Here is a 27,277-nt window from a genome sequence, read left to right on the forward strand (position 1 = left end):
AAAAAAAAAAAAGAACCCATGAAGGTGTCAAAGGCATCAAGGGGGTCAGCCCTAATGGGGCAGGGTCATCATTGTCGGGGAGCAGGGGAGGACTTGATCTGTAGGGGGATAAGATAGGTACCAGGTGGATGTCACTGAAGAAGAAGGCAATGGTCTGTGGGCAGAACCTCATGAGACCAGCCAAGCAAGATGGTCCTCTGAATAGAGAAAATTGAAGCAAAATGTGAGGTAGTGTCCTGAACATCCAGGTCAGGAATGGGCTGTTCACTGTTCTGGAGGGAGGTCACTTGCTCATCCTGGGACTCAGTATCCCGGAAGGTGAGGATTGGAGAAATTGCTTAATATCCCACCTGTGTGTCTGTGTTCTGTGAGTGAGCTACGGGAGAGATCTTCTTAAGCTATATGCCCAAGTCCTGCTTGGAGTCCTAGGGGGCCTGTTTTCCCAGCTCGTCAGTCTTACACTGATAGCAGCAGCTGGAAGGGGGCTCTTGAGACAGGGAAGTGGGCAAGGGAGGCAAGGCGAGGCAAGAAATGAGTGTTGGGGCAGGGCTGGGTTTGGGGTCTTTGCCTTGACAGCCAGGTCCCCATGTGTTGTTCAGATCATCAGCGAGGAGCGGTTCCGGCAGCTGGAAAAGATCAAGACAATTGGTAGCACCTACATGGCTGCCTCAGGGCTGAACGCCAGCACCTACGATCAGGTGGGCCGCTCCCACATCACTGCCCTGGCTGACTACGCCATGCGGCTCATGGAGCAGATGAAGCACATCAATGAGCACTCCTTCAACAATTTCCAGATGAAGATTGGTAAGAGGGCTTGGTTGCTTGGCAGGTTTTCCCAGGACTGTTTCTGGTTGAAGCTGGGATTATAGGCTGGGGATGGGATCACAGATTTCCCATCAGGGCTCCTGTGGGGTTTTCTTCCCTCTGACCTCCTATATCAAGTCTGATATTAAGAACAGAGATCAGGCCGGACGCGGTGGCTCAAGCCTGTAATCCCAGCACTTTGGGAGGCCGAGACGGGCGGATCACGAGGTCGGGAGATCGAGACCGTCCTGGCTAACACGGTGAAACCCCATCTCTACTTAAAAAAATACAAAAAACTAGCTGGGCGAGGTGGTGGGCGCCTGTAGTCCCAGCTACTTGGGAGGCTGAGGCAGGAGAATGGCATAAGCCCAGGAGGCGGAGCTTGCAGTGAGCTGAGATCTGGCCACTGCACTCCAGCCTGGGCGACAGAGCCAGACTCCGTCTCAAAAAAAAAAAAAAAAAAGAACAGAGATCATTAGGCACTGTCCTAGACATTTTTGAGCATACTTTAATACTGATATTACTATCCCCTTTCATTGGATAGAGACTGACTCTCAGATTAAATAACTTGCCCAAGGTCAAACAACTAGTAAGTGGCAGAGCTGGGATTAAAAATCACGTTTATCTAAACTTGAATACTTCTGCCCTTATATGTGACCAGTCCGATAAGAGGTACTTCCTCTCAAATGAACCGGTGGATGGAAGTCAGACTATCTGGTTTGAATTCTGGCTGTTCCATTTACTGGCTTATTTGAGAAGTCTTCTAACTTCTTTTTTTTTTTTTTTTTTTTTTTGAGACGGAGTCTCGCTCTGTTGCCCAGGCTGGAGTGCAGTGGCCGGATCTCAGCTCACTGCAAGCTCCGCCTCCCGGGTTTACGCCATTCTCCTGCCTCAGCCTCCCGAGTAGCTGAGACTACAGGCGCCCGCCACCTCGCCCAGCTAGTTTTTTGTATTTTTTAGTAGAGACGGGGTTTCACCGTGTTAGCCAGGATGGTCTCGATCTCCTGACCTCGTGATCCGCCCGTCTCGGCCTCCCAAAGTGCTGGGATTAAAGGCTTGAGCCACCGCGCCCGGCCCAGTCTTCTAACTTCTCTAAGCTTCAGTTACCTTATCTATAAAATGGGGATAAAAATACCTACCTTTTAGAGGTGTTAAAAGGATGAAGCCAGGCAGGGTGCAGTGGCTCATGCCTGTAATCCCAGCACTTTGGGAGGCTGAGATGGGCAGATGATGAGGTCAGGAGTTCAAGACTAGCTTGGCCAACATAGTGAAACCCTGTCTCTACTTAAAAAAAAAAAAATAGGGCCGGGCGCGGTGGCTCACGCCTGTAATCCCAGCACTTTGGAAGACCGAGGCGGGCGGATCATAAGGTCAGGAGATCAAGACCATCCTGGCTAACATGGTGAAACCCCGTCTCTACTAAAAATACAAAAAATTATCCGGGCATGGTGGTGGGCGCCTGCAGTCCCAGCTACTTGGGAGGCTGAGACAGAAGAATGGCGTGAACCTGGGAGGCAGAGATTGCAGTGAGCCGAGATCGCAGCATTGCACTCTAGCCTGGGCGACAGAGCAAGACTACGTCTCAAAAAACAAACAAACACACAAATTAGCTGGGTGTGGTGGTACGTGTCTGTAATCCCAGCTACTCAGGAGGCTGAGGCAGGAGAATCTCTTGATTCTGGGAGGCAGAGGTTGCAGTGAGCCGAGATCGTGCCACTGTACTCCATGCTGGGCAACAGAGCAAGACTCCATCTCAAAAAGAAAAAAAAGAAAGGATGAAGCCATGTAAAATGCTTACTAGAGTGGTTGGCATGGAACAGGCATTCAGGAGATTACTGTTATAGCATGGCTGCCTTGACTCAGGGGAGCTCCTAAACTGAGGTGCTCAGGTCTTCGGGTGTTTTTGTTTGTTTTTTTTTGGGTTTTTGAGACGGGGATTTATTTGCTCTGTCACCAGGCTAGAGTGCTGTGGCACAATCACAGCTCCCTGCAGCATCAACTCCCAGGCTTAATCAATCAATCTGTTCTCTCACCTCAGCCTCCTCAGTAGCTGGGACTACAAGCGTGTACCACCATGCCCAGCTAATTTTTACATTTTTTTGTAGAGATGGGGTTTCACCATGTTGGCCAGGCTGGTCTTGAACTAGATTGTTCTTTACAACCAGGAGACTTGTCCTTTTTCCATTTTTTTCTCTGGGTCCTTCTACCTGTTCCAGGAGGTGGGATATCTCCCTGGGTTTACCCTGGAGCATGCTCTAGTCTCTTGCTGTTCTCCCCACCTCAGGGCTGAACATGGGCCCAGTCGTGGCAGGTGTCATTGGGGCTCGGAAGCCGCAGTATGACATCTGGGGGAACACAGTGAATGTCTCTAGTCGTATGGACAGCACGGGGGTCCCCGACCGAATCCAGGTGAGGGGAATATGAGCAGGGGCTGGGAGGCAGGTGGGCCCAGAGGGCTTCTACGGTGTCTCTGCAGTCTGCTAGGACAGGGGTAGGGTGGCTAGTGTTCTGTGTATGGTGGGGTGGGGGTTGGGGGAAGGGAGCTAGCCTGACTAGAGAACCCCTGGGCCCCTGCAAATGCAGCAGGAAGGATTCCAGGCTAAGCGGGCTCCCCTCCCACTCCCCCAGGTGACCACGGACCTGTACCAGGTTCTAGCTGCCAAGGGCTACCAGCTGGAGTGTCGAGGGGTGGTCAAGGTGAAGGGCAAGGGGGAGATGACCACCTACTTCCTCAATGGGGGCCCCAGCAGTTAGCAGGACCCAGCCACAAATTCAGCTGAAGGGATCAAGGTGGGCATTGAGTGGACTCTGTGCTCGCTGGGTGGAGCTGTGGCAGGGGGCACTGAGCCTCCAGACCCTGCTAACCACAAAAGGGAACATCCCAGCAGGCTGTGCTTGGATCATGCTCGTCTACCCTCAAGCTGGAAAACAAGGGGCTACCTACCAAGAGGATTATGCAAGTGACTTTCCTTCTTACTTGGGGTAGGGCTGTTCCCTCTCCAATCTTCCAGCTTTTGGGAGCAGGGGAGGGGTCAGTAGCAGAAGCAGAAGGAGGCCTCTTGCCTGAGGGATTAAAATGGCAGCTTGCCATGCCTACCCTTCCCTGTCTGTCTGGGCAGCAGGTTCAGGGCTGGGCCCTTCTTTTCCCTCTTTTTTCCTGGGAATATTTTGTACAATATTTTGTACAAAGACAGGCATGAGGAGTGCCTATTCCATGCTTGCCTTTGCAATACCTGCGTCCCCAGCACTGGTCCTGGGCACTTCCCCACCCCAGCCAGGTGTCCCTCCTAGGCACAGAGCAGAGGAGGGAGATGCTCTGGGGAGCCAGCTTTGGCCATATTTCAGGAGAATGTTTCCATGTGCCAAATTCTAGTCCCACAATCTGTCCCCAAAGGGGAACAAAGGGACCTCTGACAGCTTAGATTTAGCCCCAGTTCCTGCACGCTCCAGGGAACGGGGCGTCTGGCCTCACTGGTACTGTGAAAATGCTCAGAGAGCAAGCCTGTGTGTGGGGATATCAGGTCAGGAGCTGGAAGTTCACCTGCAGGTGCCAAAGAGCAGGCAGGCCAGGGCTGGGGCAGTGCCAGACTCTGATCTGAGGACCCCAGCGGGGTCCAGATCAGGTCACTCTGCCCCAGTGCTCTCTTGCTGTCTACTGGCAAGGGGGCATGGAGCATCTCTCCCTCTTCTGTTGCCAAATAGAAAAGGGTCAGGGCATGGAGAAAGATGACCCTGATCCCAAACCTGCCCTCCCAAGTCTCTGGTGTTGGGGAGGGCCTGTGTGTTTGTGTAACTGTGTGTGCATGTTGGTCTTTGTGTGCATATCTGTTTTCCAGGTCTGTGTGAGTCCTTGTGCTCCTGCTCCTCAGCTCTCCACCCCAGGTTGCCTCTCTCCTGTGGGCCTCTGTCCTCTGGGAATAAAGCAGGGTTTCCTATTTCAGGGGATGTAGAGAGATGCCCAGATTACACAGGAGTGGGATGGGGTGTGCTAGCAAAAGGAGGGAGAGGAGTCCTTTTTGTGCCAAATCCCTAAGTGCCGTTTGGGGGCCATGTGTGCAGCATGACTCTCCCTGTCTGTGGCAGGGACCCAAGCGCTTGCTTGAGCCCCAGTGCTCCATGCCAGCACTTAAACTGTCTGGGGTTTGATGGACAGAGGCTCAGGAATTTCCTGGCTTCCCCAGATGGTGTCCTGGGACATGGTATGCTTTGGGGCTGGGGTAGCATGGAATCCCTCTGAGGACCCGGATACTGGTACTACGGGGTGGGGAAGAAACCTTAAACTTGGCTTTCTCCAGCCTTCAGCCTGAGTCTAGCATGTTTCTGGCTCCCCAGCCCCTTGTGAAACCTTGAGGGCTGGCAGAAGGGTTAGGAGGTTGAACTCTAGATTCCCTTCCTATCTTTGCCTTCCTTTTACCCCTTTCCCTGCAACCTCCTTGACTGTGGCCTGAATTTGTTGGTCCCTTAGTTTCTCTGTCTGTACCTATTTAAGCCAAAGGCACTAGCCTGAATTTTGCTTGAAGATCACTTTGTCTTGGAAATGACTAGAGAGGCAGAGGAGAAGGGTTTTCAGAGTTGCTGGGTTTGGGAGTGGAAGGGGCAGGCAGTGCACTTGCCCCTCCTCATGCCCCTCTAACACCAGCTCCCTGTGGAGGCCTGGTTTCTGGGTACTGCCTCCGTTGGGCATCTTCATGCGTCAACCAAATGGGCCATCAGGTACTTCATTAGTCATGGCTGAAGGAGGGGAAAAGACTTGTTTTTCCAGACAGAAAATCTACTCCCCTGCCCCCAGCCATACCCCTGGATAGGAAGGGATAGGAAGAGACTACTTGGTGCCATGGGGTAGGGGTGAGGGTATAAGTAGATCAGAGTGGGAAGACCTCAGCCTTGGGTGGCTTGTCTCTGCTTTTTGCCAGGTGGGAGGGCCTGTCCACACCCTGGCTCCCCGTACCACAGTGCCAGCCATGCCCTTCCCCTGGGCAACCATTGCCCCTTTCCTCACCCAGTTGGTGGAGGAGTCAGGAGATGGGAGGCCATGGGCTTTGGTTTTGTAATGTAACCACTGTGGGGGTGAGGGAGGATGGTGTACCATGTATTTCAGTGAAATATTTAATATATTTAAATATCAATAAAATCAAACTCTTTGTAAAATTCCCTGTTCTCTGTAGCTGTTCTGGGCCCTGGGTGGGTCACAAGTGACAAAGCCTGGTGTAGGGGGCAACCTCCTGCCCCAGGGGTCTGTGGGCCTCTCGTCTGTGGTCAGAGGACTTCCTCTGGCTTTCTCCCTGCTAAGGAGAAGCTGCAGTATCTTCAGAGAGTGTGACTACTCAAGGCCTTTCAGCTTCATGAGCTCCAGTATGTGCCTTCCCAGATTTGTGTGTGGCCCCTGCCACGCATGAGGCCTGTGGTTCTTTCCAGTGCCTTGGCCCCTCACAGACTTCTCACTCCAAGGTCTGGCTCATTCAGGAATCTCCCACACACCAGCTCTCACAACAACCTGGACACTGGAATCACTCCCACCCTGACCCCACAGCTCCCGCCGTGCACACAAGCAACTTTTAGTCCAATCTGTGTACTCTGCTTTCTCCATCTCCTCCTCCCATTAGTCAGCCATCAGAACTGGGAAACCTCCTTCTTTCCCCCCTCTTTGTACTCTTGCCACAATTCATCTTGTCTTTCTGCAGCCATATCTTCTTAATACAGACTGAAGGTTCTGTCATTGAGAATAGAGTGATCCATAAACCTGGAAAGAAGAGATTCAGAGAGAGATTCAGCCAGGCCAGGCTGGAGAGCAGGAGATCCTTAAAAATAGCTCCTAAGAGGCTGGGCGCGGTGGCTCACACCACTTTGGGAGGCCCTGGCAGGTGGATCACAAGGTTAGGAGTTCAAGACCAGCCTGGCCGAGATGGTAAAACCTCGTCTCTACTAAAAATACAAAAATCAGCCGGTCGCGGTGGTGGGTGCCTATAATCCCAGCTACTCAGGAGCTGATTCAGGAGAATTGCTTGAACCTGGGCGGCAGAGGATGCAGTGAGCTGAGATCGCGCCACTGCCCTCCAGCCTGGGTGAGAGCTAGACTCCGTCTGTATCAGTAAATAAATAAATAAATAAATAAATAAATAAATAAATAAATAAATAGCTCCCCAAACCGCCTCAGGGCAGAATGAGTAGGGGTAGTGATGAAAAAGTGGGGCTACTGCCAATGGATGGTGATTTGAGAGGTGGAGAGGTAGCGATGAAAGCAGCATTGGACTGCCACAGGAATACTATGGACACTTGTTTTGTACCAGCTCAGAAGTCACACCCACAAAGAGGAACACAAAGACACAGACAAATATTTAACGCCTTTTAATGCCATCACGGCCCAAATTCTGGGGCCAGTTTTCTCTGGTAAGACTCAAATCTCTCCTAATTCCCTAACTGACCAGAGATGAAATAATCTCTAAGACTGAAGTAAAGGGAAGGAGTACTTCCCTTGACCTCCCCACCCTTATGCCCCTCCCAGCCTAACCTGGTCATCGCGCTTTTTATGAGACAGTGGCGTGGGCTCCGGATCCATGGCATGGTTTCCTCTGGATGCACTCCTGGATCATGGGACTGCCAGAAGCTGAAGTTCTGAGCATCAGTCAAGGGAATTCTGAAGACCTGATTGGGAACTGAATGGGTGAGGGAAAGGGCAGGTTATCTAATTCCTTCAAGTTCTCGGCTCACTTTTCTGCCTCAGGGCAGCAATAGTCCAGCCCAGCCCAGCAACTGCTCAGCCTGACCAGGTGCTGAGAGGTCCTGGGAGTGTGGTCACCACACCCTGCTTCACTTCCGGATTCCAGCATCTCACATCCTTCATGGTCAAATGAATCAGTCTTGGTTCTTCCTGCTGCTAGTAAGCCCATCACCAAGAGAGCTTTCCCCAAGTGCTAAGATGGTAGAAAAACAGGTGGTCAACCCATGTGGGAAATGTGTAAGATGGGGTCCACTGATCTATTATTTTTCTTGGCTTAATCATCCTCATTCTCTTCCCTCCTCTTGGAAAAAATGGCTTCCTTTGCTCACTCCAAGTAATTCTCTGAAACCTAACTAATACTACCTCATGTTTAGATGCTGTTAATAGATGTCATTTATCTAGTGCCTATTATGTTCTAGATGTGGTATTAAATATTCTTAAATTTTTGTAATATCAGACTCTGATGCTGTTTGAAAAAGTACTTTTGGGCTGGGTGCAGTGGCTCACACCTGTAATCTGAGCACTTTGGGAGGCCGAGGCAGGCAGATCACCTGAGGTCGGGAGTTCAAGACCAACCTGACCAACATGGAGAAACCCCGTCTCTACTTAAAAAAAAATTAGCCGTGCGTGGTGGTGCATGCCTGTAATCCCAGCTATTCAGGAGGCTGAGGCAGGAGAATCACTTGAACCTGGGAGGCAGAGGTTGCGGTGAGCTAAGATTGTGCCATTGCACTCCAACTGGGGCAATAAGAGCAAAACTCTGTCTCAAAAAAAAAAAAAAAAAAAAGTACTTTTGGCTGGGTGAGGTGGCTCATGCCTATAATCCCAGCACTTTTGGAGGCCGAGGCAGGTAGATCACTTGAGGTCAGGAGTTTGAGACCAGCCTGGCCAACGTGGTGAAACCCCATCTCTACCAAAAATACAGAAATTAGCAGGGCATCGTGGTGGGTGCCTGTAATCCCAGCTACTTGGGAGGCTGAGGCAGGAGAATTGTTTACACCTGAGAGACGGAGGTTGCAGTGAGCTGAGATCGTGCACTGCACTCCAGCCAGGGTGACAGAGCAAGACTCTGTCTCAAACAAAAAAAAAAAAAAGAGAGAAAAAAAGTACTTTTACTATTTATTTGGATAAGTCTAATTCTACCAGTATAAAATTTGTTTATTTTTAAAACTTAGAATTATAGCCTAATATTCTGGATTGCTATACAGTGTTTATAATAATTTTTTAAAAATCCCTAATAATTCATTGAGTAGATGTTACATTTTTTGGCTTATTTTCCTATTAATTAATAATAAGCTATTAAGTTTTGCTATTAGAGGCCAGGTGTAGTGGCTCACCTGTAATCCCAGCACTTTATTTATTTTTTATTTTTTAATTTTTTTTGAGACGGAGTCTCGCTCTGTTGCCCAGGCTGGAGTGCAGTGGCGCGATCTCCGCTCACTGCAAGCTCCGCCGCCTCCCGGGTTAACGCCATTCTCCTGCCTCAGCCTCCCGAGTAGCTGGGACTACAGGCGCCTGCTACCACACCCGGCTAATTTTTTTGTATTTTCAGTAGAGACGGGGTTTCACCATGTTCGCCAGGATGGTCTCCATCTCCTGACCTCGTGATCCGCCCACCTCGGCCTCCCAAAGTGCTGGGATTACAGGCGTGAGCCACCGCGCCCGGCCATCCCAGCACTTTAAGAGGCAGATGGATCACTCGAGCCCAGGACTTCCAGACCAGACCAGGCAACGTGTTGAAACCCCATTTCTACAAAAAATACAAAAATTAGTCCAGTGGGATGGTGCACGCCTGTAGTACCAGCTACTCGGAAGGCTGAGGTGGGAAGGATCGTTTGAGCCTGGGAGGTTGTTGAGGCTGCAGTGAGCCATCATTGTGCCACTGCATTCCAGCCTGGGCAACAGAGCAAGATTCTGTCTCAAAAAAGTTAAAATGGAAAAATATTAAAGTTTTGCTGTTCAAAATAACTTATTACCCCTCTTTCCACATGTGCCTGTTTTGATTTCTGAAAGTATTTTAGGTTTTAAACTTTAATTTTGTTATAATTATAGGTTCACATACAGTTGTAACGACTAGTACAGGGAAACCAGGTGCAATGGCTCATGCCTGTAATCCCAGCACTTTGGGAGAATCACTTGAGCCCAGGAGTTCAAGATCAGCCTGGGCAACATAGCAAGACCCTGTCTCTATTTTAAAAAAAAACAAAAACAGGGAAATCATGTGTACCCTTTACTCTTCCCCAAAATGGTTACAGCTTACAAAACTATAGTACACTACCACAACATGATATTAATATATTGAATACATTGATACAGAATAGTTCCATCACCACCCATCCTGGAGCTGGCATTTTATAGCCACCCTCTCCCACTGTCCCGCTTTGAAAATCAGTGATCTGTTCTTCATTTCTGTAATCTTGTCGTTTTAAGAATGTTATAAGAGCCAGATGTGGTGGCTCATGCCTGTAATCCCAGCACTTTGGGAGGCCGAGGCAGGTGGATCACCTGAAGTCAGGAGTTCAAGACCAGCCTGACCAATATTGTGAAACCCCCGTCTCTACTAAAAATACAAAAATTAGCCGGGCTTGGTGGCGGGTGCCTGTAATTCCAGCTACTCAGGATACTGAGACAGGAGAATCACTTGAACCAAGAAGGCGGAGGTTGCAGTGAGCTGAGATCGTGCCATTGCACTCCAGCCTGGGCGACAGAGCGAGACTCCGTCTCAAAAAAAAAAACAAAAAACAAACAAACAAACAAAAAACAGAGTGTTATATAAGAATGTTATATAAGAATGTCATATAAGAATGTTGTAAGGCCTGGTGTGGTGGCTCACACCTATAATTCCAGCACTTTGTGGGGCTGAAGCGGGAGGATTGCTGTGCTTGGGAGTGCCCGGGAGTTCAAGACCAGCCTGGGCAAAATAGCCAGACCTTGTGTCTAAAAAAAAAAAAGAAAAAGAAAAAAGCTGGGCATAGTGGCAGACACCTGTAGTCTCAGCTACTCGGGAGGTTGAGGTGGGAGGATCACTTGAGCCCAGGAGTTTGAGACTGTAGTGAGCTATAAATTGTCCCATTGTACTTAGCCTGGGCAACAGAGTGAGACCCTGTCTTTAAAAAAAAAAAAAGAATGTTATATAAATGGCATCATATACTATGTGACGTTTATTTTTATTTTTATTTTTTATCAGCCTACATCATGCTTTGATGTCCTACATGCTTTTTAGTTTTTGGTTTTTTTTTTTTTTTTGAGACATGGTCTTGCTCTGTCACCCAGGCTGGAGTGCAGTAGCGCTATCACAGCTCATGGCAGCCTTGACCTGCCAGGCTTAAGTGATTCTCCCACCTCAGCCTCCTGAATAGCTGGGACTACAGGTGAGCACCACCATGCCCCACGATTTTTTTTTTTTTTTTTTTTTTTTTTTTTTTTTGAGACGGAGTCTCACTGTGTCATCCAGGTTGGAGTGCAACTGCGCCATCTCGGCTCACTGCAACCTCTGCCTCTTGGGTTCAAGTGATTCTCCTGCCTCAGCCTACCAAGTATCTAGGATTACAGGTGCCTGCCACTATGCCTGGCTAACATTTTTTTGTATTTTTAGTTGAGACGGGGTTTCGCCACGTTGGACGGGCTGGTCTCGAACTTCTGACCTCAAGTGATCCGCCCGCTTCGTCTTCCTAAAGTGCTGGGATTACAGGCATGAGCCACCGTGCCTGGCTGTATGTTTTATAGATGGGATTTCACCATATTGCCCAGGCTGGCTACATGCTTTTTAAAATGTACATGTTCTGTCTTCACAATAGCGCTAAAAAGTATTATTCCCATTTCCAGATGGTTCAGAGAGATTGTGGTTAAAGGAACTTGCCTGAAGTCACAGAATTCATTTGCAGTTTAAACCCGGTTCAATAAAATGCCAAAGCTGGTGCTTACTATTCCTTAAAGGGATAATGCATGATAATATACAATGGTTTCATTTTTACTTTTTTTCTCCCAACAATTTTGAAAGATTAGTAAAACAATAGATCAGGCATTTTCTGTCCTCAACATCCTGCCTTTAAACCAATGAGGGGCCCGAAGTGGTGGCTCACGCCTGTAATCCCAGCACTTTGGGAGGCCAAGGGAGATGGATCACCTGAGATAAGGAGTTTGAGACCAGCCTGGCCAACATGGTGAAACCCCGTCTCTACTAAAAATGCAAAAATTAGCCAGGCGTGGTGGCGCACTCCTGTAGTACCAGCTACTCAGGAGGCTAAGGCACAAGAATAACTTGAACAAGGGAGGCGGAGGTTGCAGTGAGCCAAGATTGCACCACTGCACTACAGCCTGGACGACAGTGAGAATCTGCCTCAAAACAACAACAACAACAACAGCAAAACCAATGAAGGAGTAGGTCAATAAAGGGTAAATGGGCCGGGTGTGGTGGCTCACACCTGTAATCCCAGCACTGTGGGAGGCCAAGGTGGGAGGATCACTGGAGCCTGGGAGTTTGATGCCAGCCTGGACAACATAGCATGACTCCCTCTCTACAAAAATGGTTTTAAAACATTAGCCAAGCTTGGTGGTGCATGCCTGTAGTCCCAGCTACTCAGGAGGCTGAGGCAAGAAGATCACTTGAGCCCAGGAGTTCGAGGCTGCAATGAGCTATGATTGTGCCACTGCACTCCAGCCTGGGTGACAGAATAAGATCCTGTTTCCAAGAAAAGAAAAGGTGAGACATCAAAAAAGAGGCAGAACTAGGACTCAAACATGGATCTTCTGCTTTTAAGTCTAATTCAAATTTCATTTTATTAATGGACATTGTGGCTCACGCCTGTAATCCCAGCACTTTGGGAGGCCCAAGTGGGTGGATCATCTGAGGTCAGGCGTTCGAGACCAACCTGGACAACATGGTGAAACCCCGTCACTACTAAAAATACAAAAATTAGCTGGGTATGGTGGCAGACATCTGTAATCTCAACTACTCGGGAGGCTGAGGCAAGAGAATCACTTGAACCTGGGAGACAGACGTTGCAGTGAGCTGAGATGGCGCCACTGCACTCCAGCCTGGGTGACAGAGCAAGACTCTGTCTCAAAAAAAAAAAAAAAATTTATTTTATCATGCTTATCCCACCAAGTCTACTTTCTCCCTCTTCCTCTCAGTCTCTCTCCTCTTGGCTCTTTTTTTTCTTTTCCTGCCAGATAACCATACCCAACCACATCCTAGCCATTCTTTTTTTTTTTTTCTTTTTTGAGACGAAGTCTCACCACTCTGTTGCCCAAGCTAGAGTGCAGTGGCACGATCTTGGCTCACTGCAACCTCCAACTCCTGGCTTCAAGTGATTCTCCTGCCTCAGCCTCTTGAGTAGCTGAGACTACAGGCATGCACCACCACGCCTGGCTAATTTTTGTATTTTTAGTAGAGATGGGGTTTCACTATGTTGGCCAGGCTGGTCTTGAACTCCTGACCTTGTGATCTGCCTGCCTTGGCCTCCCAAAGTGCTAGGATTACCGACATGAGCCACCAAACCCGGCTTCATCCCAGCCATTCTTTAGGAACTCAGACATATCTTTTTTTATCCTAGCATGATGCCCACCCCAAGGTACTTACATGTCTTCAACAACACCTTCCGGACAGCTTCGTGGTATCTGGTGTGGCTATTCTGGTGCACGGAATAATTCCCATCTTTTGAGATAATGGGGGGAAGCCTAGTAGGCTCTGATTCCTTCTGGTCTGAAATGAGAGTAGACTTGTTCTGAGTACTTGGCAAATGACTATTTGATTCTCTGATTCCCTGGTCTCCATGCTAACCAGGTGCATGGCAGGCATCTCTCCTAGCCATTCACATCCAGTTCTCAGGAATCCAATCACCATGGCTGTGACAGAGGGGAGGGAGGGAGAATGCAGTGATCACAAGACCTCCCTTACCACTCTCTTGCTCCTGCCTGCCTCCTGGGTTTTAAGTGGCCAACTTCTGGAATCAGGATATTGGACACATGCTTACGGTTAGTGCAAGTGAAAAAGGCCCTTATCTGGGTAGACATTCCTCTCCTGGGATTGGCATATTTGCAGAACTTCAAATGGTCTAATAGTGGAAGTTATGTTTGAGCTAAGTCTTGGAGGAAAAGAAGGAGGTGGGTTACAGTAGAATCAGGAAGTGCATTTCAGACAGCAGAATGGCAAGTGTTTAGAAGCATTAGAGAGACATCAGAGGGCTATTTGGTTTGGAGCCTGGAGTGCTGGGTAAAGAGGAGAAGGACAGGAGATGGGGCTGGTAAGGTAGTGCAGTGTAGTGGCTACCTAGCTTTCGTTATGTTTGGGAATCACTCCTATGAAGCAAAACCTATATCTCACAATAGAGGCTGAATAGACGAGTTCTTCCTTACTCAACCTCTCTTTCAGCAAGGATATGGACAAAGAATTTTGGCTAGGCCAATCAAACACATCTGCTTCAGATTTTGAATCAAAGGTTGCAAGGAAGCAGTGGCCATATAAAGTTATCTGCTAGTGACAGGAGGTGACAGCAACGAAGCTGCATCCTGTTTCCAGCAGCAGTATTCAGGACCCAGCATCCTTGGTGCTAGTAGTGCCCACCACAGCATTGAATGCAGTGGTGTCTGTGCCAGACCAGGCCTATAGCATGATTCTGAGCATTGTTTCTGATTACCGTCCACCATGTGTAGTTTTCCATTCCTACTGCAGCTTTTATGTGCTTCCCAATATTTTCTTATTTTCTTTCTCTTTTTACTTATTTATGTATTTTAAGAGGGTCTCCCTCTGCCGTGCAGGCTGGAGTACAGTGGTGTAATCATAGCTCATTGAAGCCATGAACTCCTGGGCTCAAGAGATCTTCCCTCCTTAGCGTCCCAAAGTTCTGGGACTACAGGTATGAGCCACTGCATCCAGCCCCACATACATATAGTTTTTCTTTTTTTTAGACGGAGTCTCACTCTGTCACCCAGGCTGGAGTGCAGTGGCCCGATCTTGGCTCACTGCAACCTCTGCCTCCTGGGTTCAATCACTTCTCCTGCCTCAGCCTCCCAAGTAACTGGGACTACAGGCGCTTGCCACCACACCTGGCTAATTTTTGTATTTTTAGTAGAGACGGGAGTTCACCATATTGGCCAGGCTGGTCTCGAACTCCTGACCTCATGATCCATCTGCCTCCACCTCCCAAAGTGCTGGGATTACAGGCGTGAACCGCTGTACCCAGCCAAAATTTTTAAAAATCCATTCATATTCTGCTTAAATAGGCTAGATTTGGCTTGCATCTCAGACTCCTGTACAAGGGAGGATGAGTTTGAGAAAAATTTAAGATGCAGAAGAGCAAGACTTGGTGAGGGAGTGAGAGAAGGAGAGCTGTTTAGGGTGGCTTCAAGATTTCTCTCTCTTGGCTGTTCCATCCATTCTGTCACGCAAGCCAAAAAGGCACTAGGCCCCTTTCCCTATCTCCTCCAGCCAGTCTCAAATGCAGAGTAAAATCCAGCTCTTGGCTGGGCACAGTGGCTCATGCCTGTAATCTCAGCTCTTTGGGAGGCCAAAGCGGGTGGATCACCTGAGATCAGGAGTTTGAGACCAGCCTGGGCAACATGGTGAAACCCCGCCTCTATGAAAAATACAAAAATTAGCTGGGAGTAGTGGTGTACGCCTGTAGTCCCAGCTACCCTGGTGGCTAAGGGAAGAGAATCGCTTGAATCCGGGAGGTGGAGGTTCCAGTGAGCCAAGATGATGCCACTACACTCCAGCCTGGGAGACAAGAGTGAAACTCCGTCTCCAAAAAAAAAGGAAAAGAAAAAAAATCCACCTCTGCATCTGACATTTTCAGTGACTCCATTCTGTATTCCTGGAGCAGAAGTTATCCCATTTCTCAAATTTTTATGTTTTGTGATTATGGATGCCTGTCAGGAACTGGATCAGTTTACCATTCTCTTTGGAAATTGTCGAGGATTGCTGACTAATCTCTGGTGGAGGGTGGTGATGCCCCTTCTGTTCTGGAGTTCCTCCCCAGCTCCTGCTTTTTTCTTTTCTTCCTGGCTCAGCCTCACTCATTCATCATCTCTGTCCCTCATCTCTCTCGTTTGCCCTCCAATTAAATCTCCTTTAACATTCGCTATCTGAAATAATGGTACCAGTAGAGTGGGGAACAGTTTGAATCCCCTCCCTGTACAGTTGAGGACTTGGAGAAGCAACAGTGTTGAAGCCTTGGTTAGCATATAGAGTTCTGGAAGCCTGGACTGAACCACAGGGCTGATTTGTACTTCATTACAGGTTATAGCAATGAGGTCATTTCCTGGAAGCAATATTATTGAGCTTGGTATTTGAATTTGGGCAAGGTAGGGGTGGCAGGATGTCCTTGGACAAATAGAAATAGACTGAGGAGAAAGAACAAGCATATTCCTAGTGGCCAGTGGGAGCTAGACTGAGAATAATTATTGGTCTGAGCTCAGGTGACAGTTAGGAACTCTGTCTGTTCCTGAGGCCTCAGGCTGATTGCCAAGCGTACAGGCAGATGATGTTCTCTATCATCTCAACGTGTCCAAGCAGCAGGGTCCCGGCTTCCCATATGAATGGTCAGTGTGTGCTTGGAGGTGTGCTGGACAGTATTACTCACCTGGATGCCTTCCTTTGGAATCAAGCACCAATTGGCATATACCTGCATCCATTTTTGGCAAGCTGGGAGATAGATATTCTTGGTAACCCATAACTTTCCCAAGCTGCCAAGGTTTGGAAGGTACCTGGGGTGAAGGGGGCAGGGCTTGGAAAGAATCATGCCACAGCTACTGGGAAGGGGCATGTTCTGGGTAGAGGGATGCAATGAGCTCTTTATAACCAAACTCCAATGTGGTAAGGTAGATGAATCAATTATTCTGTCGGTAGGTGATACAACAGAATATCACCTACCGAATGGTCCTTCCTCCATCCAGTTAACGCCATGCTCTGCATGGTCTTTGCTGGTAGGTAGATATGAAGTACCCTAAATAGCTTTTAGAACTGGGCCACAAATTGGAGGTTGCCATAAAACCACCTTTAATGCTTTGAATAGACTATGAAGGACATCTAGGGTGATATAAAAGTACTTGAGTGGATCTTCCATCCCTCCAAATTAATGGTGCAGATTTCTCAGTATTACAAGCTTCCCTGTGACTCGGGGTGGTCACACAATCTTAGTTATTCACTACTTTGCCCATTGCCTCTGTTTGTTGCAACTGGGGCTGATTGGCCACAATGTTTTCAGGTTGAACAATTTTTAGAATGAGTCTACCTTTGGGCCTCCCAGAAATCGACCTTCTAGATTAGGGTATTTGCAGCCAGGCATGGTGGCTAATGCCTATAATCCCAGCACTTTGGGAGACTGAGTTGTGGTGGGATGAGCCTGTGGTCCTAGCTACTCAGGAGGCTGAGGTGGGAAGATCGTTGAAGTTTAGGAGGTTGAGGGTGCAGTGGGCTATGATTGTGCCACTGCACTCCAGCCTGGGTGACAGAGCAAGACCGTGTCTCAAAAAACAAAAAACAAAACAAAAAAAACAAACAGAAAAAATGACTCATAACTCCTGTCTAGGAGGTCAAATCAAATGTTAGGCATTAGTCTCTTAAAGGTGGATGGAACATTAAGATGTACTGAAATGGGCTGAAATGTGTTTGGAAGGCTAATTTGCACTTATCATCTTCCCTGATACAAATAAATTGTCAGTGCTTTGGGACGAAGTGGACAGAAGCATGAGCCCAGGAAAGCAGACCAATCCTCAAGGCATGTTTTCCATATGGAAGCAGTTCCTTTGGCTCCATGTCCAAAAATATCTTCCTTGAAGTGGTGCACTTGTTCAGAATTCTGAACATGGGAAGTAGATGGGGCATGAGACGATAGCAGGACTTAGCGCTGGTTGCAGATTGCTGATGTAAAGTGGAGTACACGGAATTTTCTAGAGATAATAACAATAAAAATAGCTAGTGAATGTGCTTGGCACAACTCTATAATGTAGGTGCCATTATTATTTCCCAAAGAGGAAACAAGGTCAGAAAAGTTTAGTAATTTTCCCAAGTTACGTAACTAGCATATGGTAGGGACATGAATTTAACCCAAGTAGTTTGACTCCAGAGCTCATGTTCTTAACCACCATTGCAATATCATCAGGCTTCCCAGGAAAGACAAAGGACTAAGGGGAAACACAGACTGTTCGAACCAGCCTTTGATAGGCTCCCCTGTGTACAGCTCAGTGGGGGTCCTGTCAAGGGTGTCTGCTCACCTGGAGCAGCCTTGAGTTAGGTGGGTGACATGGTATCATTTCCTTGATCCACAGGCAGAACCCTGCCTCCCTCAGCTCTACTAAAATGTGTAATATCATTTCCTATGGCCAGAATGGGGGAGCAGAGGCCTGGAACTTGGTGGGTAACTACCAGTGGATTAGATCAGTCCCAGTGGGGAAGACCAGTGCGGAAAGGCTAAACCCTTGTGGAAAAAGTGGCCTGTCTGCTGCGATACAGACACACTCACCCAGCTTAGAGGTGGGCCCACTCCTTAAGCTTAGAGTGTAGCTATGAATACGAGTACCTTCCCTTTCTAGTTTCATGTGGATAGGGGATGGAGTTGTGTTTTTATTGAGACAGGATCTCGCTCTGTTGCCCAGGCTAGAGTTCAGTGACACAATCATAGCTCACTGCAGCCTGGAACTCCTGGGCTCAGGTGATCCTCCCGCCTCAGCCTCCTGAGTAGTTGAGACTACAGGCATGTGCCACCATGCCTGGCTAATTAAAAACAAATTTATTTTTTGTAAAGAAGGGGTCTTGCTATGTTGCCAAAGCCAGTCTACAACTCCTAGGCTCAAATAATCTTCCCACCTTGGCCTCACAAATTGCTTAGATTACAGGCATGAGCCATCACACTGTGCCCCAAGGTACATTTCTCTAACTTCAGAAGGTTTATCCATTTGGAAAGGCAGAGGGGCTCAGAGGCTCTGGCCAATTCATTCTTGGCTGAATTGTGCCACTTATACTCCTGTTTGAAAAGCCAGAATGGGCCGGGGACAGTGGCTCATGCCTCTAATCCCAGCACTTTGGGAGGCTGAGGCAGGTGGATCACTTGAGGTCAGGAGTTCGAGACCAGTCTGAAAAAAAAAAAAAAAAAGAGACCAGTCTGGCCAACATGGCAAAACTCTGTCTCTACTAAAAATACAAAAATTGGCCTGGCGTAGCACACGCCTGTAGTTCCAGCTACTCTGGAGGCTGAGGCAGGAGAGTCGCTTGAACCTGGGGGGCAGAGGTTGCAGTGAGCTGAGATTGCGCCACTGCACTCCACCCTGGGTGACAGAGTGAGACTGTCTCCAAAAAAAAAAAAAAAAAAAAAAAAAAAAAAGAGAGCGAGAAGAAAAGAAAAGCCAGAACAACAGTGCCCTCTGCTGTGGAGTCTAAGAATGGGATCTCCAGCTGTCTCCTAACAGGTGGTTCACCAAAGAGGCAGGGAGACTAGGAGATTGAGCAGAGGACATTCCAGCCAGGCTTCCTCTAACAGAATCCAGGAAATGAGAACGTAAGTAAGACGAGTTCAGCTTTTACCAAAGACTCGAGGTTGAGCCTTTCTTTAAAGAAATTCATTTGGAATTGGAAATGAAAGCAACTCTGAGGACTCATTAGTGAATTCCTCAGGGAAGGGGAATGATAAGGGCAGCAGTGGAGTAAGCTGGAGTGAGGCCCTTTGGATGTGCACAGCTTGAAGGTCAGTGTGTCTGTGGCTAGAGGGCAGTCATTGGAGAGTCTGGCAAGGAGAGGTCATTTGTCTCAATTGTCTCAAGACAAGAACAGGGAAAGAATAATCTTTCCCTACTACCCAAATCTCGCAGAGATTTTTTCTGTGACTCCGGTCAATGAACAGTGTTCTGGGTGCCTGGACTTGTGTTATGGTGAGAGCTAGGCTGACACAAGATTTTCATATAACAAGGCAAGGGAGTTGTCTCAAAGAAGGGCCAGATTAGAGGGAATTTTTCTAGAAAAAAGAACAAGGCCCTCCTGGACTAAGAGGAGGGTCAGGTATGAAGCTAAATAAATAGGATGGCTGGGCACAGCGGCTCACGCCTGTAATTCCTGCACTTTGAGAGGCCAAGGCAGGTGGATCACCTGAGGTTGGTAGTTCGAGACTAGCCTGGCCAACATGATGAAACCTTGTCTCTACTAAAATATAAAAAATTAGCTGGGTGTGGTCACATGTGCCTGTAATCCCAGCTAGTCAGGAGGCTGAGGCAGGAGAATCGCTTGAACCCGGGAGGCAGAGGTTGCAGTGAGCCGAGATCGCCCCACTGCACTCCAGTCTGGGCAACAATAGCAAAACTCTGTCCCAAAAAAAAAAAAAGAATAAATAGGAGAGCAGGGTTCAAAGCTGGTGTTGAGAGAGATTCAGCAAAGGAAAGGACTGATACAGGATTGTGCTTCCCTGGGCAGGACGAAAGGGAAACCTTGAGCACCCAAGAGCCCAGAGTAAAAGGTGAACAAACCCTGGAAGCTGGGCTGAATCTGCAGGAGCAATCAGTATTAGAATGAGGAAGAGTGAGCCTGGGAGGGAACATGAATCTCCCAACTGGTAGACATAAGAGTTCTGGTCACTGGTCAGGGGTGCTGTTCTGTGGGCAGTGAGTTGACCAGCCTCTTTCAGGGCCTAGATGAAATATCCTTTGAAGCCAGCCAGCGTCTTTTGTACAAGGAATCTTATGGTTAAAAATACTGTTTTCCAGGTATCCTATCCTGGCAAGTATGTCTTGAGTAGTGGACAAAGATATTGTAGTCACAGGAAAGGTGTATGTTCTATATGTAAACAGTAAACTTACATATGATTTATAACTTTTCCTCCATCATCTATTGTAAAGTTTTATGTGCTAGTTCTTAAGTACATTAGATACATTATTTTATTTAATGTCCATAATAAATCTTTCTTTTTTTGAGGCAGAGTCTGTTGCCTCAGGCTAGAGTGCAGCTCACTGCAACCTCCACCTCCCAGGTTCAAGAGATTCTCGTGCCTTGGCCTCCCAAGTAGCTGGGATTACAGGCACCCACTAACACATGCAGCTAATTTTTGTATTTTTAGTAGGAATGAGGTTTCACCATGTTGGCCAGGCTAGTCTTGAACTCCTGACCCCAGGTGATCTGCCTGTCTCGGCCTCCCAAAGTGTTAGGATTACAGGTATGAGTCACTGCACCCGGCCTCGCCACACTAAGTCTATAAGGCAGACATTATCGTCTCCATTTATAGGTGAGGAAACTGAGGCACTGTGAATTTGCTTAGTGTGAGTTAGCCTCCTGAATTTGAACATCTTTGGATCCTTGATAAACTGAGTTTCTTTTTGTTTTTGAGTCAGCCTCACTCTGTCACTAGGCTGGAATGCACTGGTGCAATCATGGCTCACTGCAGCCTCAACCTCCTGGGTTCAAGTGATCCTCCCACCTCAGCCTCCCAACTACCTGGGACTACAGGCATGTGCCAACACACCTGGCTAATTTTTGGTAGAGACAAGGTCCCAGTGTGTTGCCCAGGCTGGTCTCAAACCCCTGGGCTCAAGCGATCCTTTTGCCTCAGCCTCCCAAAGTGCTGGGATTACAGGTATGAGCCACTGCACCTGGCTTAAACTGAGTTTCTGAAGTCAAGGATAGACCAAAGTATGTTCCCCACACCCATTTTCCTCTTTGGTCTTTCTATTTTGATTCTTTATCAGGAGGAAAACGTAGGAAGGAGGCAGGAACTGGCAGAATGTTTGATTACACGTGTTGACTCACCTCTGAGTTTTCATTATGACTATAATAAGGAAAGCTTGAGTGGGCCCTTTTGAGTTGAATGTTAATACACTCACACCTACTAGGAGGGAAAAAAAAGCCTATCGTTCTTCAAGGAAGAATTGTGAATGACTTAAAAATATCATGATAGTAGGAGTGTTAAGAATGAAAAGTGTGAATATTAATAGGTTCATTTTTATAGTTGCTGTTAAAGGCCTAGCTAAGGGACCAGGCAAGGAATGTGGCTGATTCGAACCACGGAGTGGTTGAAGTGCTAAAACCAGATGGACAGAAAGGTGTCAAGCAGTTTGAGTGAATGTATTAACAAGGTGAAATCAACCAGAAAGAAACTGGGACCAGGAACCATTCTGGAGACAAATGAGAGTCTTTCAAGATTGTTTAGCTTGTGGAAAAGGGTGAGTAGAGATTCAGGAACCGTGGGTTCCCTGAATTGATGGACATAGAATTTGGGATGAGAAAGACCAGGGTAAGCAAGGTAGATGTGGGCTTGCTAGGAGATGAAGAGAATGCTGTATTTTACCCATAATCTCCCTGCCCCACGTGAATTTCCCAAACCAGTTCTGAGGTAATAGAAAATATGAGGCATGGGCCGGGTGCGGTGGCTCAAGCCTGTAATCCCAGCACTTTGGGAGGCCGAGACGGGCGGATCACGAGGTCAGGAGATCAAGACCATCCTGGCTAACACGGTGAAACCCTGTCTCTACTAAAAACTACAAAAAAAACTAGCCGGGCGAGGTGGCAGGCGCCTGTAGTCCCAGCTACTCCGGAGGCTGAGGCAGGAGAATGGCGTAAACCCGGGAGGCGGAGCTTGCAGTGAGCTGAGATCCGGCCACTGCACTCCAGCCTGGAGCAGTTTTAATGGTGTGGTGATGGCAAGAGCCTGGGTTGGTGTGGGCTCAAGAGAGAATGGCAGAAGAACCAGAGACAGGCCGGGTGCAATGGCTCACGCCTGTAATCCCAGCACTTTGGGAGGCCAAGGCGGGTGGATCACGAGGTCAGGAGATCGAGACCATCCTGGCTAACATGGTGAAACCCCTTCTTTACTAAAAATACAAAAAGTTAGCCAGGCATGGTGGCGGGCGCCTGTAGTCCCAGCTACTCAGGAGGCTGAGGCAGGAGAATGGCGTGAACCTGGGAGGCGGAGCTTGCAGTGAGCCAAGATCACGCCACTACGCTCCAGGCTGCAACAGAGCAAGACTCTGTTGCAAAAATTTAAAAAAGGAAAAAAAAGAATTAAGAAGAAGAACCAGAGATAGAAAAAACAGGCAACTTTTTTTTTTTTTTTTTTTTTTTTTTTTTTTTGAGACCGAGTTTCGCTCTTGTTGCCCAGGCTGCAGTGCAATGGCACAATCTTGGCTCACCAAAACCTCTGCCTCCCGGGTTCAAGCGATTCTCCTGCCTCAGCCCCCTGAGTAGCTGGGATTACAGGCATGTGCCACCATGCCTGGCTAATTTTGTATTTTTAGTAGAGACAGAGTTTCCCATTTTGGTCAGATTGGTCTTGAACTTCTGACCTCAGGTGATCTGCCCGCCTTGGCCTCCCAAAGTGTTGGGATTACAGGCATGAGCCACCGTGCCTGGCCCAAACAGACAACTCTTATGAGGAATTTTGCTCTACTGGGAGCAGGGAAATAGGAAATGTGGGGTTTTAAGATGGAAGAAGAAATATATTTTTTTGGCGGGGGGGGGACTGAGTCTTGCTCTGTCGCCCAGACTGGAGTGCAGTGGCACGATCTCGGTCCACTGCAGCCTCTGCCTCCCAGGTTCAAGTGATTCTTCTGCCTCAGACTCCCAAGTAGCTGGCACTACAGGTGTGCACCACCACGCCTGGCTAATTTTTGTTTTTGTTTTTTTTTTTTTGAGGCGGAGTCTTGCTCTGTCGCCCAGACTGGAGTGCAGTGGCGCAATCTCGGCTCACTGCAAGCTCCGCCTCCCGGGTTCACGCCATTCTCCTGCCTCAGCCTCCCAAGTAGCTGGGACTACAGGCGCCCGCCACTTCGCCCAGCTAGTTTTTTGTATTTTTTTAGTAGAGACGGGGTTTCACCATGTTAGCCAGGATGGTCTTGATCTCCTGACCTCGTGATCCGCCCGTCTCGGCCTCCCAAAGTGCTGGGATTACAGGCTTGAGCCACCGCGCCCGGCCAATTTTTGTATTTTTAGTAGAGATGGGTTTTCACCATGTTGGTCAGGTTGGTCTTGAACTCCTGGCCTCAAGTGATCCACCTGCCTCGGCCTCCCAAAGTTCTGGGATTACAGGTGTGAGCCACTGGTCTCAGCCAGAAGAGGAAATTATAGATGGACAAATTAATACAAGAGTGAGAGGCCGGGCGCGGTGGCTCACGCCTGTAATCCCAGCACTTTGGGAGGCCGAGACGGGCGGATCACGAGGTCAGGAGTTCGAGACTATCCTGGCTAACACGGTGAAACCCCGTCTCTACTAAAAAATACAAAAAGCTAGCCGGGCGAGGTGGCGGGCGCCTGTAGTCCCAGCTACTCGGGAGGCTGAGGCAGGAGAATGGCGTAAACCCGGGAGGCGGAGCTTGCAGTGAGCTGAGATCCGGCCACTGCAGTCCAGCCGGGCGACAGAGCGAGACTCCGTCTCAAAAAAAAAAAAGAGTGAGAAGAATTATTGGAGTGGTGTTTTGGAGAAGGCAAAAAGAAATGGGATCTGGTCAAAAGTGGAGGGGGTTTGTCTTAATAGGTGTGTGGGCCATTCATTCATGATAATAGGAGATATATGGGCACAGATGCAGGTAGATGGATAGATGTGGTTTGTGATAGCTTATGGAAATTATCTACCAATTGCTTCTGTTTTCTCTTTGAAATGGAAGGCAACTCATTATATGAGAATGAGGATGGGGGGAGAAGGTGTTGGAGGTTTGAAGAAACAGGAGAAGGTAGGAAAAGGCCTCCAGGAGATGAGGAGAGTGAATGGAACAAGGAAATGTAGCTTGACTTCTGGGCAGCAATAATCACCACAACAAGACCCACTGAGTTTGGTGATCATGGATTTAAAGCAAGGGCAATTGGCATGCCTTTTTTTTTTTTCCCCTAGACTGCGAGTGTAAACTTCTCTTTCCAGGAATTTTGATATAATCCAGATGGTAGTGGGGAGAGGAGGGTTGAAAAAGAAATGAGGGCAATAGCTCGAGGAGACCACGTGGCCAAGGGAGGTTTCTTCCCTTGCCCTTCCCCTGCCAGATGGAAGAGATGATAGCATATTTGTATACTGACGGAAATGATCTGGGAAGAAGGAGAATCCTGAGGGAGAAGGTGATAGTTTTAGGAGCAAAATCCTATAGTAGCTGAGAAGGGATGGGCTCCAGTACACAAATGGAATCAGTTCATTCATTGAACCAGAGGGAATGGAGTGGAATGTTAGATGTGATGATGGAAAGTCTTTGATTCCTTCTAATTTTCTTAGTGAAATAAGGAGCAAGGAAGTTAGCTCAGAGTGAGGATGGGAGAGGGGCTTTAGATCTCCAAGGAGGGGATGTGAAATAGTTGACTTGAGGATTGGGAGAGTGACTGGGGGAATATGATAGGATTGTCAGGCTGCCCTGAGTTCCCACTTGACATCTGTGGTTATGGTACTCATCACTCTAGGAAGACTAAACATCCTAGATAAAAGCTAAATAAAGTCACCTTTGTCTCGACAGGTTTCTCTGAAGCACACTTTTCATGGCCTTATAATGAACTCCTAGAGGTCAGCCTATGTGTCTCACAGCTTGGCCATGTGGGCACAGACTTCAACTCTGGGGCAATTCAAGTGGCTTCAAGAAAGTACTAAATAGAAGAAAATTACTATTGAATGCAATTTTCAGGTGGAAGATTGGATGATATGGTTGAAGCCAAACTTGGCGGAGGGTAGCCAAGTTGCCTGAATGTCTTTGTGAAAAGGGATTGTGGCATCAGAAATACTATTCTATGGTTCCTTTTGTTATGAGGTCATGGATGATGGGCACAGTGCATAGCTATGTTAGGGTTTGCACTATTAAAAAGGCTGTCAGAACTGGGAGATGAATTTCAGGGCTGGGATGCAATGAAAGCAATCTGATCAAAGTGGGAGGTGAAGGTACCCTACTACAGTTTTGGCTTTGAATTTTTTCTCGATTTTCAATCTGTTTTTATGAAGATGAAGCCCTAGGCTTAGCTCTATACATGACAAGCTTCTCATTCTTCAGGCTGTTGCTCAAACATTACTTCATTGAATTATCTGTCTAAAGAGGGTCTCTTGTTGGGCATGGTGGCTCATGCCTGTAATCTCAGCATTTTGGGAGGCTGAGGCAGGAGGATCACTTGAGCCCAGTTTAAGACCAGCCTGGGCAACAAAAGGAGACGCTGCCTCTCAAAAAAATGAAATAAAGTAAAAGTTAAAAAAACAAAATAAAATAAAGTGTGCCTCTCCAAGTTACTCTTCATTATGGCATCTTCAAATTCAGTTGTCCATAAGGGCCAGGCAGATAATGCTTATGAGTAAAGCAAGCTGGGTAAGAAACCCGTACCATCTGCAGGGGGAAGCTGCTACTTTATTCTACCTGTTTGTTGTCATTTACAGCCACAGTTTAGGGCCAGTGTGGCCAAATCTAATTTTTTTTTTTTTTTTTTTTTTTTGAGACGGAGTCTCACTTTGTTGCCCAGGCTAAAGTGCAGGGACACAATGTCGGCTCACTGCAACCTCTGCCTCCCGGGTTCAAGTGATTCTCCTGCCTCAGTCTCCCGAGTAGCTGGGATTACAGGCATGTGCCACCATGCCCAGCTAATTTTTGTGTTTTTAGTAGAGACAGGTTTCACCATGTTGGCCAGGCTGGTCTTAAACTCCTGACCTCAGATGATCCACCCGCCTTGGCCTCCCAAAGTGCTTGGATTACAGGTGTAAGCCATTGTGCCCGGCCCCCAAATCTAATTTTTAAAGAGAAGTCAGAAATGTTGGTTTTACATGAAATCTCTGGATTTTTAGATGTTGGTCTACATTTGTTTTTAAAAAGCACTCTGCAAACTGAGCATGGCATCAGGCTACATCTGGCATCCAGGCCAGCACTTTAGGACTTCGGTTCTATTGCATTGCCCCTTTATTTTCTCCCCAGCACTCGGCACAATTTGTATCTTGTTTATTTATTTACTAGTTTTATTGCCTGTGTTAATCACTGTTATATTTCTAGTGTCTTACACAGTGGCTGGCACAATCAATTCCCAATAAATAAATATTTGATGTTGGATTAGAGGGGGAGTCTGGCTTGGTGCTTTACTTAGAAGCTTTTCATATAGTTTCAATATTATTGCATACATGATTTATACATATGAACATGGAAGTATGTATGCGTTTATATATGTGTGTATATGTGCATGTAGATATACACCCATCTATATATGACAAATATTTTCACTCAGTCTCTCTCTTGATTTTAAGTTTATGATGTCTTTTGATACACAATTAAATTATTTTTTAGTAAAAATTGTCAATATTTTCTTTTAGGCTTCTGGGCTTAATGTCCAATAAAGAAAGATTTGCAAAACCCTGCTAAGAATATACAAATACTCTATGTTTTCTTCTAATATTTCTGTAGTTTTATTTATTGAACTCTCTAATTCATCTGAAATAGATTGATTGATTGAGACAAAGTCCTGCTCTGCCACCCAGTCTGGGAGGTGCGATCTTGGCTCACTGCAATATCCGCCTCCTGGGTTCAAGTGATTCTCCGGCCTCAGCCTCCCAAGTAGCTGGGCTGTAGGCATGCACCACGAAGCCCAGCTAATTTTTTTGTATTTTTAGTAGAGACGGGGTTTCACCATGTTGGTCAGGCTGGTCTCGAACTCCTGACCTCAAATGATCCGCCTGCCTCAGCCTCGGGAATTTATTTTTGTGTATGATGTGAGGTGGGAGGTGTGTATTACGCTGAGAAACATCTTTTTATTCTTTTTTTTTTTTTTTTGAGATGGAGTCTCGCACCGTCCCCCAGGCTGGAGTGCAGCCTTGGCCGGATCTCAGCTCACTGCAAGCTCCGCCTCCC

At 47.5% G+C, this 27,277-nt stretch overlaps 2 protein-coding genes across 4 annotated transcripts in view; one reads left to right on the forward strand and one right to left on the reverse strand.

Annotated features, from left to right (window-relative positions):
• The window catches only part of ADCY6 (adenylate cyclase 6), a 35,222-nt gene extending 29,270 nt beyond the window's left edge, over window positions 1-5,952 (forward strand). The window contains exons 20-22 of one of the 2 annotated variants that reach the window (XM_030938411.1): window positions 600-804; window positions 3,089-3,213; window positions 3,433-5,952. In XM_030938411.1, the coding sequence (XP_030794271.1) occupies window positions 600-804; window positions 3,089-3,213; window positions 3,433-3,558 (456 nt within the window). In that variant the 3' untranslated portion in view covers window positions 3,559-5,952. The remainder of the gene's footprint in view (window positions 1-599; window positions 805-3,088; window positions 3,214-3,432) is intronic. The other variant, XM_030938412.1, reaches the window with a different exon arrangement.
• A 405-nt stretch (window positions 5,953-6,357) lies between these two features.
• TEX49 (testis expressed 49) overlaps window positions 6,358-27,277 on the reverse strand; it is a 31,408-nt gene continuing 10,488 nt past the window's right edge. The window contains exons 1-5 of one of the 2 annotated variants that reach the window (XM_030938415.1): window positions 22,684-22,708; window positions 21,022-21,039; window positions 13,104-13,226; window positions 7,313-7,457; window positions 6,474-6,544 (exon numbers count right to left, since the gene is read on the reverse strand). In XM_030938415.1, the coding sequence (XP_030794275.1) occupies window positions 6,496-6,544; window positions 7,313-7,457; window positions 13,104-13,226; window positions 21,022-21,039; window positions 22,684-22,708 (360 nt within the window). In that variant the 3' untranslated portion in view covers window positions 6,474-6,495. Of the gene's footprint in view, window positions 6,545-7,312; window positions 7,458-13,103; window positions 13,227-21,021; window positions 21,040-22,683; window positions 22,709-27,277 lie in introns of those variants that run through there. The other variant, XM_010354177.2, reaches the window with a different exon arrangement.

The sequence above is a fragment of the Rhinopithecus roxellana genome, chromosome 10 (genome assembly GCF_007565055.1).
Source record: "Rhinopithecus roxellana isolate Shanxi Qingling chromosome 10, ASM756505v1, whole genome shotgun sequence".
Lineage (NCBI taxonomy): Eukaryota > Metazoa > Chordata > Mammalia > Primates > Cercopithecidae > Rhinopithecus > Rhinopithecus roxellana.